The sequence below is a fragment of the Theropithecus gelada genome, chromosome 17 (assembly GCF_003255815.1).
Source record: "Theropithecus gelada isolate Dixy chromosome 17, Tgel_1.0, whole genome shotgun sequence".
Taxonomy (NCBI): Eukaryota; Metazoa; Chordata; class Mammalia; order Primates; family Cercopithecidae; genus Theropithecus; species Theropithecus gelada.
Genome location: NC_037685.1, coordinates 56,686,895 through 56,702,066, shown reverse-complemented (window position 1 = coordinate 56,702,066; position 15,172 = coordinate 56,686,895). Strand labels below are relative to the sequence as shown.

The 15,172-nt window shown below is 47.0% G+C and overlaps 1 protein-coding gene across 5 annotated transcripts in view; it reads right to left on the bottom strand.

Moving 5' to 3' along the window:
* SPATA13 (spermatogenesis associated 13) overlaps positions 1–15,172 on the bottom strand; it is a 154,497-nt gene that overhangs the window by 22,893 nt on the left and 116,432 nt on the right. For 4 of the 5 annotated variants that reach the window (XM_025364374.1, XM_025364375.1, XM_025364377.1 and 1 more), the window contains one exon: positions 503–639. In XM_025364374.1, the coding sequence (XP_025220159.1) occupies positions 503–639 (137 nt within the window). Of the gene's footprint in view, positions 1–502; positions 640–9,337; positions 9,540–15,172 lie in introns of all 5 variants that reach the window. The other variant, XM_025364379.1, reaches the window with a different exon arrangement.

Genomic DNA, 15,172 nt, shown 5'->3' with positions numbered 1-15,172 from the left:
GCTGCTCTTCTTTACCTAAAAAGATGAGCTGCCTCTACCCCGAAAGCTTAATCCCACACATTTTCCTGGACGAGGTCAGAGAATCACAGTGTTGTTCTTTCTTTATTTTTGAGATGGAGTCTCGCTCTTTCACCCAGGCTGGAGTGCAGTGGTGTGCTCTCGGCTCGCTGCAACCTCTGCCTCCCAGCTTCAAGCAATTCTCCCTGCCTCAGCCTCCCAAGTAGCTGCGTTTACAGGTGCGCACCATCACGCCTACCTAATTTTCTGTTATTTTTAGTAGAGACAGGGTTTCACTATGTTGGCCAGGCTGGTCTTGAACTCTTGAGCACAAATGATCCACCCTCCTCGGCCTCCCAAAGTGAATCACAGTGTTGTTTTAATCAGAGTTCCAGGCTTTTGGACATGCTTAGTAAAGAAGAACTACAGAACAAAGTCAGAAGTGGTTGTGGACCCTGAAAATCAGGTATCCCGTATCCACCACTGTCATGTGGAATTCCAGTACCTCATTGATGGCCAGCTGCTCCCCGCCGGGCTGCAGGTACCGAGGGCTCGCCTGGCAGAGGTCCTCATAGCTCAAGTCCTCCTCACTACCGTTGTCATCCACTAAGGCAGACGGCTCAGTACCTCCATCTGAAGAAACTAAAACATACAAAATACAAAAGGCATGATTTAAAAGACACAGCTAACAAGATTTTTTCATATGATGAAAAAATTTGGTAATATACTCCCACGGGAAGGTAATCATCTTAGAATAAGAAACTGCTAGAAAATGTTTACATTACTCCAAAGTTGAGAGCTGCAGTTCAGTGTGACATTAAGTGAGAGGTGGAATGTTAAAGAGTGTATTGCCAACACAATACCATTTGCAGAGTGAAGACCATCAGGGCATTATGTGTAATTTACTTGGAAGTCTGTGCTCCACCCTGGATATTAACAGCATAAATACAGATAACAATGCTTCCAAGCAATATGCTGGGAAGTCTGAGGAGGTAAAGAAGATGAAAAAGATGGTCCAATATTCTGCTTCCATCCTTTATCTGCAAGGCAGTACTACCAAAACCAGTACATCCCAACAGTGTCTCGAGTAGAAATGTGCCATCATTCTTACTCTCCATACATATCTGAAAGGCTCGGAACTCAAAATATGAGAATGAGGAATTATATAGTACTTTTACCAGAAAAGAGAGAGAAAGACATATATATATACATGTATATGTGTGTGTGTGTGTGTGTGTATATATATATATATATTTTTTTTTTCCCCCCCAAGACGGAGTCCCGCTCTGTCGCCCAGGCTGGAGTGCAGTGGCGCGATCGCGGCTCACTGCAAGTTCCACCTCTCGGGTTCCAGACGTTCTCCTGCCTCAGCCTCCCGAGTACCTGGGACTACAGGCGCCCGCCACCACACCCGGCTAATTTTTTGTATTTTTAGTAGAGACGGGGTTTCACCGTGTTAGCCAGGATGAGCTCAATCTCCTGACCTCATGATCCACCTGCCTTGGCCTCCCAAAGTGCTGGGATTACAGGCGTGAGCCACTGCACCTGGCCAAGAGAGATCTTTTAAGGACGGTGCAGCTTTTTAGATTGGCCACCCTGGTAGTCAGATTTTCTTTCTTGGGACAATGAACCACGCTCGGCAAAGCCAACAATCTGTCACAGAGCAGTGTCTTCTTTCAGACTCATGGCCTCAGCCCTCTTGTGCAAGTTCAGGGATGTCTCCATCACTGTTTTTCCACTTGATCTTAGCCAAAAGGCCGAGAAGCGACGCATCACTATTTTTTCCAGCGGAACGACTGTCAGGTGCTGGGGACAATGACCTTTGTCCTTAAGGGGATGCAATAAAACCCGAATACTTTATTGAGGAATTTTGCATCGATGTTCATCAGGGATATTGGTCTAAAATTCTCTTTTTTTGTTGTGTCTCTGCCAGGCTTTGGTATCAGGATGATGTTAGCCTCATAAAATGAGTTAGGGAGGATTCCCTCTTTTTCTATTGATTGGAATAGTTTCAGAAAGAATGGTACCAGCTCCTCCTTGTACCTCTGGTAGAATTCGACTGTGAATCCGTCTGGTCCTGGACTTTTTTTGGTTGGTAAGTTATTAATTATTGCCTCAATTTCAGAGCCTGTTATTGGTCTATTCAGAGATTCAACTTCTTCCTGGCTTAGTCTTGGCAGAGTGTATGTGTCCAGGAATTTATCCAATTCTTCTAGATTTTCTAGTTTACTTGAGTAGACATATTTACAGTATTCTCTGATGGTAGTTTGTATTTCTGTGGGATCGCTGGTGATATCCCCTTTATCATTTTTTATTGCATCTATTTGATTCTTCTCTCTTTTCTTCTTTATTAGTCTTGCTAGCGGTCTATCAATTTTGTTGATCTTTTCAAAAAAAACCAGCTCCTGGATTCACTGATTTTTGCAAGGCTGGTTCAACATATGCAAATCAATAAACATAATCCAGCATATAAATAGAACCAATGACAAAAACCACATGATTATCTCAATAGATGCAGAAAAGGCCTTTGACAAAATTCAACAGCGCTTCATGCTAAAAATTCTCATTAAATTAGGTATTGATGGGACGTATCTCAAAATAATAAGAGCCATTTATGACAAACCCACATCCGATATCATACTGAATGGACAAAAACTGGATGCATTCCCTTTGAAAACTGGCACAAGACAGGGATGCCCTCTCTCACAACTCCTATTCAACATAGTGTTGGAAGTTCTGGCCAAGGTTATCAGGCAGGAGAAAGAAATAAAGGATATTCAATTAGGAAAAGATGAAGTCATATTGTCCCTGTTAGCAGATGACATGATTGTGTATCTAGAAAACCCCATGGTCTCATCCCAAAATCTCCTTAAGCTGATAAGCAACTTCAGCAAAGTCTCAGGATACAAAATCAATGTGCAAAAATCACAAGCATTCCTATACAACAATAACAGCAAACAGAGAGCCAAATCATGAGTGAACTCCCATTCACAATTGCTTCAAAGAGAATAAAATACCTAGGAATCCAACTTACAACGGATGTGGAAGGACCTCTTCCAGGAGAACTACGAACCACTGCTCAACGAAATAAAAGAGGATACAAACAAATGGAAGAATATTCCATGCTCATGGATAGGAAGAATCAATATTGTGAAAATGGCTATACTGCCCAAAGTAATTTATAGATTCAATGCCATCCCCATCAAGCTACCAATGACTTCCTTCACAGAATTGGAAAAACTACTTTAAAGTTCATATGGAACCAAAAAAGAGCCCACATTGCCAAGACAATCCTAAGCCAAAAGACCAAAGCTGGAGGCATCACGCTACCTGACTTCAAACTATACTACAAGGCTACAGTAACCAAAACAGCATGGTACTGGTATCAAAACAGAGATATAGACCAATGGAACAGAATAGAGCCCTCAGAAATAATATCACACATGTACAACTATCTGGTCTTTGACAAACCTGACAAAAACAAGAAATGGGGAAAGGATTCCCTATTTAACAAATGTCGCTGGGAAAACTGGCTAGCCATCTGTGGAAAGCTGAAACTGGATCCCTTCCTTACACCTTATACAAAAATTAATTCAAGATGGATTAAAGACTTAAATGTTAGACCTAAAACCATAGAAACCCTAGAAGAAAACCTAGGCTATAATACCATTCAGGATATAGCATGGGCAAGGACTGCATGTCTAAAACACCAAAAGCAATGGCAACAAAAGCCCAAATTGACAAATGGGATCAATTAAACTAAAGAGCTCCTGCACAGCAAAAGAAACTACCATCAGAGTGAACAGGCAACCTACAGAATGGGAGAAAATTTTTGCAATCTACTCATCTGACAAAGGGCTAATATCCAGAATCTACAAAGAACTCAAACAAATTTACAAGAAAAAAAAATCCCATCAAAAAGTGGGCAAAGGATATGAACAGACGCTTCTCAAAAGAAGACATTTATGCAGCCAACAGACACATGAAAAAATGCTCATCATCACTGGCTATCAGAGAAATGCAAATCAAAACCACAATGAGATACCATCTCACCCCAGTTAGAATGGCAATCATTAACAAGTCAGGAAACAACAGGTGCTGGAGAGGATGTGGAGAAACAGGAACACTTTTACACTGTTGGTGGGACTGTAAACTAGTTCAGCCATTCTGGAAGACAGTGTGGCGATTCCTCAAGGATCTAGAACTAGAAATACCATTTTGACCCAGCCATCCCATTACTGGGTATATACCCAAAGGATTACAAGTCATGCTGCTGTAAAGACAGATGCACATGTATGTTTATTGTGGCACTATTCACAATAGCAAAGACTTGGAACCAACCCAAATGTCCAATGATGACAGACTGGATTAAGAAAATGTGGCACATATATACCATGGAATACTATGAAGCCATAAAAAATGATGAGTTCATGTCCTTTGTAGGGACATGGATGAAGACGGAAACCATCATTCTCAGCAAACCATCACAAGGACAGAAAACCAAACACCGCATGTTCTCACTCATAGGTGGGAACTGAACAATGAGAACACTTGGACACTGGAAGGGGAACATCACACACCGGGGCCTATTGTGGGGTGGGGGTAGCGGGGAAGGGATAGCATTCAGAGACATACCTAAAGTAAATGACAAGTTAATGGGTGCAGCACACCAACATGGCACATGTATACATATGTAGCAAACCTGCATGTTGTGCACATGTACCCTAGAACTTAAAAGTATAAAAAAAGAAACAAAAAAAACCCCCAAATACTGATGACTGCAGCCAGGAAGTGGAAATATAATAAGGAGAGTCCAAAGCAAGTGGCAGGATTTTAAAGAGAAAGGGACCCTCCTCAGCCAGGGAAAGGCTTCCTGGAAGACCACTCAGAACAGAGTGATGGCCCCTGATTGCAAACCGAAGGTGGCTGATGCGAAGCACATGCTCCAAGGACCCCCAGCACATCTCACGAAAGACGAGACTGCAAAGATCAGGGGCACACAGAAGGGCCTCACAGGCTAGAGTTCATCCCGGGCTGCTCTGCCAGGGTTCGGAGGAAGGAAGCCACAGGACCTAAGCAGAGTCCCCTCATACGACAGAAAGAGAAGAGGTTTTAGGATCATGGAGGCTGCTCTGAATTCTGGTCCTGCCCTTCTGTGGGCATGGGGCCTAAACCAAGTGACTTCATTTATCTGAGCTTCGTGTCCTTTTTGAAGAATCAGGCGACAGAATGCATGTGACACTCTCAGCCTCCTTGACCAGAGCTGGAACTCCACAGAGAGGTGAAGGTGTCCCGCCCGCTGAGGGCTGGGCTAATGACAGACTTTGCTAGGACGTGGAGGAAGAGCTGTTGGCGCAGAGCCTGGGGCCAGGGAAGCCAGCTGGGGAGAACACAGTTAGTGGGAGTGGGCGACAACAGGAGCGGCCCCAGGAAATGGCATCAGGAACTGAGATCCATGTCGGGAGGTCAAGTTCATGCCCACAGCAAGAGATAGGGTCAAGGACGTTTTGGAAAAATTCCAAGTTCCCTGGAGATTTAACAAAAAGCAGAAGTCTGAGGGAGAAGCCGGTGTGCTGGGAAGGACAGAGGGAAGGACAGAGGGAAGGACAGAGGGAAGGACAGAAGCCGGCTGAAGGTTGCGCTGGGATGGTGCTCCCTGGACTTGCTTTTCTCAGGGACTTGGCAAATCCATGTTTCTAGTTACTTGACTAGAAAAGGATGGGCCTGGTTTCTGACTGAAGAGTTCTTTCTTGGGGAGATGTTTTATATTCGGATCAATGCAACCTGTATTTTCTATGCACAGCTCATCTTACCCGCACTGGCCATGTGCCAGGTGCTCGGCAGACACACGTCCAGCCCCAGACCCCCACCCCCCACCACCAGGCTTGGCCTCCTGCTTCCCTCACGCCTCTCCTCCCCTCCCCTCATCATTTCAGCCACACTGCTGTCAGAAGCAACCGATTCTGTAAAATAGAGCCCAGGAATCTGACACTAGAACAATGATAAACATGGAAAAAGGTCCACAATAACGGGGGTAATCAACACTGCAGAAGTAGTATTTCACGCACCAGCATTTTAGGTCTTTGTTGCCAAGCAGAGACAGAGCTGTGGTGACGAGGAGTTCAGGCTCATGCACTCACGATGCATGGAGCTCCTGAAGCAGGAGGGAGGGAAAGCAGGAAGGTGTGCACATGCCGCCAGCGGCGCCTCTCCCAGCCCGGCCCCAGCCCCTCTCTGAGACTGTGCTCAGGCCACCTCCCACCTGGCAGCCCCAGTCCTGTAAGCCTGAGCTCTGGACACAGCACCTCTCAGTGATGCCCACGGAGCTGGGTCTGCTCACGGGCCCCAGCTTTCCAATTCCTTCCCCCTCTGCCAGGGGTGCCCGTCTCAGAGAATCCCCCACATCCCAACCACCATCACCTCCTCTCCAGAACCCTCCCGTGATTCCAGAGGAGCCAGCTGCTTACATCCATGACAGCACACACCACAGTGAGGCATGGCACATGGGTCTGCACCTGTACCCTAGCCGTGAAACCACCCAGACAGGTGCACCGGACACCGCGACAGCCAGGGAACCTTGGACCAGCTGACAATGGAAGCTGCGGGAGAGCTCTCAGCATGCACCAAGTCAGGGTTCCAGGCTCTGAGAGCATGGTGCCAGTTACCCTCTACCCACCTCCACTCCCCTGCCTGGGCCCATCCCCAGTCTTGATCAGGAAAGGTCAGGGCCTGTGTCTGGGAGGAAAAGTGAGCTGTCTTAAGAGACCAAGAGACAGGGGTGGGGGAGGAGTAAATTCCTGGGCCTGAGCACAAAGCAAGGGGCAGAAGAAAGCACTCCACAGCCTTGGTGTTGCCTTCTGGGCCCCAGCTTTCTTATCTACTCATAAAGGAGAGGGGACGGCTGTCGGGGGCATGGCAGGGCCTGGTGCCTCCGGAGAAGGGAGTGCACCCTGGGAGCACGGGTGGGTGGGCAGCAGGGAGCCAGCTATGCTTGTGGGAATCCATGTCTGTCTTGCTGGGGGTCGTGTGTGGATCCTTGTCTATCTTGCTGGGGGTGTGGCTGGAGGTCCTGAGAAAGCCAGACCTGTGCTGTCTGAGAAACACATTAGAGCCTGCACAATGCGTGGTGACTGATTCTAAATGTAACTTCTGCTTCCTGTGCTAGGTCAGGGTGCGTACGGGCAGAGAGCAGGAGGTCACCCAGTCTAGTGTGCTTTGCTGGTGTGTGTGTTTCGGGGTTGGTTGGGGGACGCCTTGAGGAAGCGCATCATTTTTTTCATACATGAGTATGTCTTAGACTCCAAGGGAAACAGCACTGAAGACAAAAGCCTTCTCTAACCCTAGAGCAGCTGCCCAGACCACGAGGCCCAAGAACTCTGCTGCTTACTGGCTGAGATATTGTGATGCTCCCGGGTGAGGAGAATATACACAAACCCTGCGTGTCTAATGCCTAAAGCAGCAGCAATCTTCCAATTTTGCAAGCACTGATCTGGCACTGTCTGGTACCAACAGCATTTTTCCTTATCAGTTTAAACCACGGTTGAGCAAAAAACAACAAAAAAAGGGAATCTCAGTAAAATAAAGGCATTGGGGCTTCCCACCCAGAGCAAAGCTCTGAAAACGACACTTTCTCCTCGAAGAACCGAACCGTGTTTTCCAAGAGAGAATTCTTTACCATGATCTAGCTGTTGCTGTGAAAATCAGTAAAGAAAGAAAAAAAGCAGGTTGTATTCATGCGTAAATCCACAATTAACAGGAGTCTATCGGAAAGTGTTAGACCTTTACAGGAGGTACCAGGAGAAAACCCTCTGGGCAGAGACATGGACTGGAAATACTGACGGCTCTCTGAGTTGTTCACAAACACTTAGCAAAACAGCTCTGCCGGGGGAAGTGGCGCGCACCTGTAGTCCCGGCTACTTGGGAGGCTGAGGCGGGAGGATGGCTTGAGCCTAGGATTTCCAGTCTGCAATGAGCTCTGACTGTACCACTACACTCCAGCCTGGGCAAGAGAGCAAGACTTTGTCTCAAAAGAAAGAAGTAAAGAAAAAAAGACAACTCTGGCAGAGGTTCATCACAAGAGAGGTTTCAACAGCCACTGTTTCAACATCATGGATTAGCAGTCAGCGACACTGCGGAAGTATGACGGCTCGAGGCGCTCATGCGTCGGCTGACTCAGTCCTGGCAGGTGAGGGGGGCAGAGGCCAGGGGCAAGAGACTCGCAACACGGATGAGGGAAAGGCACGGCGCCTGGAGTGAAAATTCCCGGGTCAATGTCCTTGTTTCACTAACTTCCTAACTAAATGGCCTTGGTGCAAGTCACTTCAGCTCCTTCAGCTTCAGTCTTCCCATCTGTAAAGCGGGCATTAGCCTGTATGTTTTACCTGTTCAGAGGTTATTCTTCTGCCTCTCACATCCCGTGACCCACTCACTGGCAGATCTGACTCAAGGTCCTGAAGGCGTCCAGAATCTGGCTACCTCTTACCCCTCTCCCACCACTCAAGCCTGGGTCCCCTCCCACCGCTTAAGCCTGGGTTCCCACCCAGCTTCGGGCTCCCTCGAGCAGCCCCTCCTGGTCTCCCTGCTGCCACCACTGCCCCCAGCAGGCCGAAGCTGCCAGAGCGATGCTGGCAAACCATTCCTAGACTGGATTGTGTCACTCCTCTGCTCGGAATCATCCACAAGGGAGAGAGCCAAAATTCTTGAGACCTCTCCCCAGATACACTGTGCCTCCCACCCCTCTCCAACCAATGGCTCCTGGCTGCAGAGACCGCAGGCACTCCTTGCCCAGGGCCACTGTTCGTGTGCCTGACAGCTCTCCCCAGGTACACACACACTGGCTCCCTCTCTCACCTTCACCATCCCACTTAAAAGCACAATCCTCACTCTTACTCTACCATCTCCCCTGGTTTAGTTTTCTCCATAGCTTTTGGCACCGTCTAATGTATTCTGTTCATTGTCCAGAATGTAAGCTCCAGAAAGGCAGTAATGCTTGTCTGCTTTATTCTTAACTGTGTTCCTAACACCGAGACCTGCCTGGCACACATGGGAGCAAAGGGAGGAAGGGAAGGAGGGAGGAAGGGAAGGAGGGAGGAAGGGAGGGAGGGAAGGAGGGAGGAAGAGAGGGAGGGAAGGAGGGAGGAAGGGAGGGAGGGAAGGAGGGAGGAAGGGAGGAAGGAAGGAGGGAAGGAGGGAAGGAAGGAGAAAGGGAAAGGAAGGGAAAGGAAGGGAAGGGAAGGGAAGGGAAGGGAAGGGAAAGGAAGGGAAAGGAAGGGAAGGGAAGGGAAGGGAAGAAGTACAGCATGTGGACTTTGTGCAAGGCTTTGGGGTCAGATGAACTTGCCTTCAAATGATAGTGATGCACATTTTTTTCTTGTCTATATCTTTCTGTTTTGAGTATGAGTCCTTGGTCAAGTTTCTTTGTTTTTTTTCACCCGTTGAATGTCGATGACAATACCCATCTCTCAGGGTTGTTTATACATTCTGAACAAGTACTTGTTATTGGTGTGCCTTGAGCTTCAAATGGAATGATATATGAAAGCATCCTGTAAACTGAAAAACAGTATAGAATTGCAAGATGTGGCTGGGCACGGTAGCTCATGCCTGTAATCCCAGCACTTTGGAAGACTGAGGCAGGAGGATCCCTTGAGCCCAGGAGTTTGAGACCAGCCTGGGTCACATAATAAGACCCATCTCTATAAATTAAAAAAAAAAAAAAAAAAGAATTGCAAGATGTTATGTTATCAGGCACCTATAACGTGCTAGGCACTGATTGAAGCTGTGGAGGTGAACAGGCTCATATAATCCTCATGACAACGCTACATGGGAGGTGCTGTCAGTTGTCCCCATTTCTAGATGAGGAGACTCAAGTCCCAATAACACACAGCTGTGTGCGGCAGGCCCAGGCCCTCTAACTCTTACCCACTGGGCGGAACTGCCTCCCCCAGCAGTGGCTCTGGTACTTGTAACAAGACAAAATGATATTAAAAACAGTCTTAGTATCCAAATCTGGGTGTTTTGCTCCCATTCTGGAGAGCAGCCGTATGTCCTGCCGTCCCCGGAGCCCCCTCACTAACTCTTTCTTCCGACTCCCAATCCCCGCTCCCAGTGGGGCCTGTCAAGGACCTGATTCCGTTTTCTGCTTGTATCCTTTTCCCTTCACCACCCCAACCACTTTCACGATTTTAAAGTCCCTTGAAGTTAATGACTCCTGTGTCCCGTAATTTAAGCGTGTTTTGTGGAGTGGGATTTCTCAGTGTCTGATGTCCACACAGGAAGAATCTTCGCGCTATGCTTTGATGCTTCGTCCAAGCCTGGTGGTTTTCTAGGACTCCCCACACTTACTGTCCTTCTATGTGTGTTTCCTTTAAGATGGTCGCTTACCATCCTAAAGGACAGGACAGGCTTAAAGCAAAGGACAGACGTTTGATTTTTGTCTTTCCAGCCCCTAGCATAGTATCTGCCATACAGAAGGCACTCAGTATGTGATTTCTAATTGAACTGCAAATTGCTGATGTGGAAACTGAGGTTCCAAGAAGTTAAATCATTTATCAGGGCTACACAGGGGCCGGGTCCGAACCAGGATGGGAACCCAGGTCTCTCTAACTCCCACCCCTGTGCTCATCTGAGATTGTAGCTAGAAAAATCCCCCAGCCAGTCTTCATGACTCTGTTTCCCTCCCCAAGCCATCCTATATATTACTTCCAAGGTGAACTTCTTAAAACAGTGGTTTTATGATGTCACAAGAAATGACATGGGAGTTATCTATTGCTTCATGACAAAATTATTCTACAGCGTATCTTCTCTGTAATCTGACTCCACTCTACCTGAACACTTTTTAAAGTGCCACATACTCTCAACAGACATTGTTCAGTTGAATTACGAATTGCTGATGGGGAAACAGCAATTTGCAGTTCAGCTGAAAAATCCTACATGTCATAGTCCACAGCGTGTCAAAGCCCAGGCCAGTTCCGCTCGGCAGAGTTCCTCAAGATCGCCAGACCCACAGGCCAGTGCTGCTGCTCCCTTCACCTCTTTATGTTCCATTCCTCACTGACTTCAATGGGCTTGGATCCTCAACTACAGATGAAAGTTAATAATGGTGACTTCTTACCTAGGCGAATTTCAATGCTGTAAAGCTATTATAAATTCTCAAAATGTATGTCACCAAAATCAGGAGAAATGAATATATTATAATAATTAAAAAGTAAATGTTGTTTCTTTCTTCCTATGTGATGAACACATAACATTAAATTTTACCATCTTAACCACTTTTAAGCACACAGTTCCAGTTCAGCAGTGTCAAGTATATTCATACTGTTGTGTGACAGAACTTTTTCATCTTGCAAAACTGTCACACTTCTTAAACATTACTTTTCTCTTCTTCCTCTCCTGTTCCCTGGCAACCACCTTTTCCACTTTCTGTTTCTATGATGTTGACTACTTTAGATACTTCATATGAATGGAATCATACAGTGTATGTCCTTGTATGGCTGGTTTATTTCACTAAGCATAATGTCCTTGACATCCATTCATGTGTACCAAGTGTTAGCATTTCCCTCTTTTTAAACACTATATAATATTCCATTGTTTGGCTAGCACTTCTATTGATTTTTAAAAAAGGAAAAAAAAAAAACCCAAAATATTCCATTGTGTATATACACACCACATTCTGTTTATCTGTTTGTGGGTAAACATTTGGGCTGCTTTTACCACTTGGCTATTGTGAGTAATGTGCTACTATCTTTTTGAGACCTTGCTTTCAATTCTTTAGTATACTGGATCAAACGGTAATTCTAGTCTTAATTTTTTGAGGGCCCTCCATACTGTTTTCCACAATGGCTGCATCATCTCACATTCCCACCAACAGTGCAATTGCTCCACATTCTCACCAACTGTAGTTTCTTTTGGTGGAAAAACATTTTTTGGGGGAGGGGTGGGGGACAAGGTCTTGCTCTGTCGCCCAGGCTAGAGTGCACCAGCACGATCTCGGCTCACTGCAACCTCTGCCTCCAGGGTTCAAGTGACTCTCCTGCCTCAGCCTACCGAGTAGCTGAGATTACAGGTGTGCGCCATCACATCCAGCTCATTTTTGTATTTTTAGTAGAGATGGGGTTTCGCCATGTTGGCCAGGCTGGTCTCAAACTCCTGACCTCAGGTGATCCACCTGCCTCGGCTTCCCAAAGTGCTGGGATTACAGGCGTGAGCCACTGCACCTGGCCCAAAAAGCCATTTTTGAAAACGATCTTGTACACAAGAAGCAAAGACTGCTCCAAATTGAAATCAGTTTTAAAACCCCAAATGCCCACATACAATCAATCTGAGAGCAGACAGAGCAGGCTCTTCCTACGACACTTCCCGCAGCTTCAGTCAGGTAGACAGAGCACATCCTTGATCATCAAAACTGCGTGCTGACCGTGAGCCCCTCTCTGGCTGGGGACAATTTCAAGAGAGCACATCTGTTCCACAGAGGATGGTCAATTCCAAAAATGTAATAAAGTGAATTTATAACGGTCTTGTTCAATAATCATGGTTAACCATCACTCCCAGAAACACTGCCCTCTGGAGGCTCCTGATTCCTGGGGCCGCAGCGGCCCTTCCCCGTCCATCCCTCACGCTAATGTCTCATCTTCCTCCCCATCCCTGCTTTCCTCCTGGCTGCAGCTGTCAGGGAGTAGAACGCCCCCGTCCACATTTTCAGCCCTGGCCAGTTATAGCTTTAGGACCTACTACAGAGAACAACGTGGTAGCCATACGGGAGGTGTCATTTTGCTTTAAATCGGAAGGACTGTTACAAATCCAGTTGGAGAAGACATCAGGGAAAAAAAAAAGGCCCTGACTTATAAGTGGGGGAGGGTAGTCCTGGTGAGGGTGTGGTAACAGGGTGGAGGTTGAGGTATTTTGTTAAAGGAAAGGGAGGGGAGATCTAACACAGCCCTTAAACATCAGACACTTGACAAGGAGGAGATACAGATTTTAGCTATTTTCATGAGGCAGTCTCCAACACTGCCTAGCTAATGAGCAGCTGGTTCCTGACCAGCATCTCCCACCCAGCGTTTGTCCTTGGTGGGGAACTTCCCCTCCCTTGACTTCAGGGAAATTCCCCCACTCTTAAAATAATCTGCTAAGACCATGTATTTGAGAAAACCTCTCGCTGATCGCTCAGACTTCCTCAGAGTTGAGATAAGCCATTCTGACTTCCCATCTTAAAAACGGAAATGGCCAGCCCAGGCGGGCAGCTCGTGTTCACGGCCGGGAGCAGCTGTCGTGGGCTGCTGCTCCGTGGGCTGAAACCACAGGTGGACCTCAAGAACTCAGGCCATGGAGATGCACACAGAGGGAACGAGCTGGGTCACAGGAACTGACAATGCCAAAACATGATGCACGACTTCCAGGGTCCATCCCCCTTCAGTGGTTCCCAAACACCCAGGGCCTGTGGCATCTATTCACCGGGAAAACGTTTAGAAAAATGAAGACCTTCCCTGCCCTGGGCCACTGAGTCAGGTTGGGTGGTGGGGGTGGGGAACGTATGCTGAGAATTTGTTTTGAAAAGCTCCTCAAATGATTCTGACAGCTGGAAAAATTTGGGAACGACTCGACCTTCAGGTTAAGCTTACTTAAACCACACCGCAGGCTCAGGTTGTTCTAGGACATAAGCCTTTTGTTGCCTGTCCATGCAGCAAGCCACACGTTGCAGGCAATGGATTCTGACTGCATTGGCTGGAAACCTCTGCGTTAGCCAATCTGTATCACAGAGCGTTCCTTGTTCCAATGAACAGGACAAAATCCTTTCATCTATCCACGCTGATCTCTCCACCTGGAGCAACTTTCCCACCCAAAAGAGCCCATCAAATCCTGGCCCATCCTTCAAAAGTTTAACCACTGGCCGGGTGAAGTGGCTCATGCCTGTAATCTCAGCACTTTAGGAGGCTGAGGCAGGAGGACTGCTTGAGGCCGGGAGTTCAAGACCAGCCTAGGCAACATAACAAGATCCCGTCTCTATTTAAAAATAAACCTCAAGAAACAAAAACTAACCAAACAAACAACAAACAAAAGTTGTAACCATCAGTGCTTGGTGACGGTTCCATGACTTATTTTTCAGCTCCCTGATCCTCTGCCATAACAACATCTGCCTTTGATGTTCTAGAAACATGTTAGACTAACCTCTTTTAAAATATGCATCACATTTATATTATAGTTATTATTAAGTTTATATCTGTCCCTTTATATCCTCCCCCAACTCCTATCCTAGCTATGACTTTCTGAAAGACAAGGAACATGCTGAATAGTCCGTGTTGGGTGACTGAATTAAAGTATGAAATATGTTTCATGCTCCAGAATGTAAAATGTTACTGTTGGAAAAGTCACTAGTATATCCAATCTAGACTTTCAAGCCATTCTTCATAAATAGTATTTTTCAATCTTTTAAACACGTGGACAATAAGATCAAAAGGAATCTTAGAAATTGACATATTAACACTCACTGATAATCTGTTATTAATGTCTAAGGAGCTTTTAAAAATCATTCTCCCGATGGATAGCTTCACATCAGTATTCAACGTAGGGCCCTGCACCCTGGGCAGCCAACATCCCATTGGCTCCAGACCCCACAATCAAGCCAGCAGCTCCACTCTCTCCTGCTCTCAAAACTCAGCCTCTGTCCTGTCTCCAGTTCAGAGCTGGGGCGTTGGCTCTGGGCTTCTCTGTGTCTTGCGGTAAAGCTCTTAGGTTTTACCTCTGGCTTGTCCCACAGTGCCTGTCTTCTGTTCTTAGCCAGGAGCTGCTTGTTCTGGGGCTGCTGGCTCTGAGCACGGCTCCTCTCGTCCATTCCGGCTGTGACACCTGCCGATCCATCCTGGGACCTCTCCTCTGCTCCGCCGCTCCCTGACAGCTCTCTGGGCTGGTGTCTCGTCAGCCCTCCCAGTTTCTGACGGCTGCCCAGCTGGCTGGACGGACCTGAGCAATCACCCATCTGGCTTCCAGGCGTCTTAAAGTGCGCCAGGCACTGCGCTCAGCACTGGAATAAGTCCTCTTGCGAGCCTCACAAGCATCCTGCAGTGTTGCTGTCTGATTATGAAGGAGGAAACTGTGGCTCAAAGAGGTTAAGTAACTGTCCCCAAGTTGCGGGGCTGGACTCAAAGCCAGGTGTGTCTGCCAGCAAAGCAATCCTGCTCAAGCT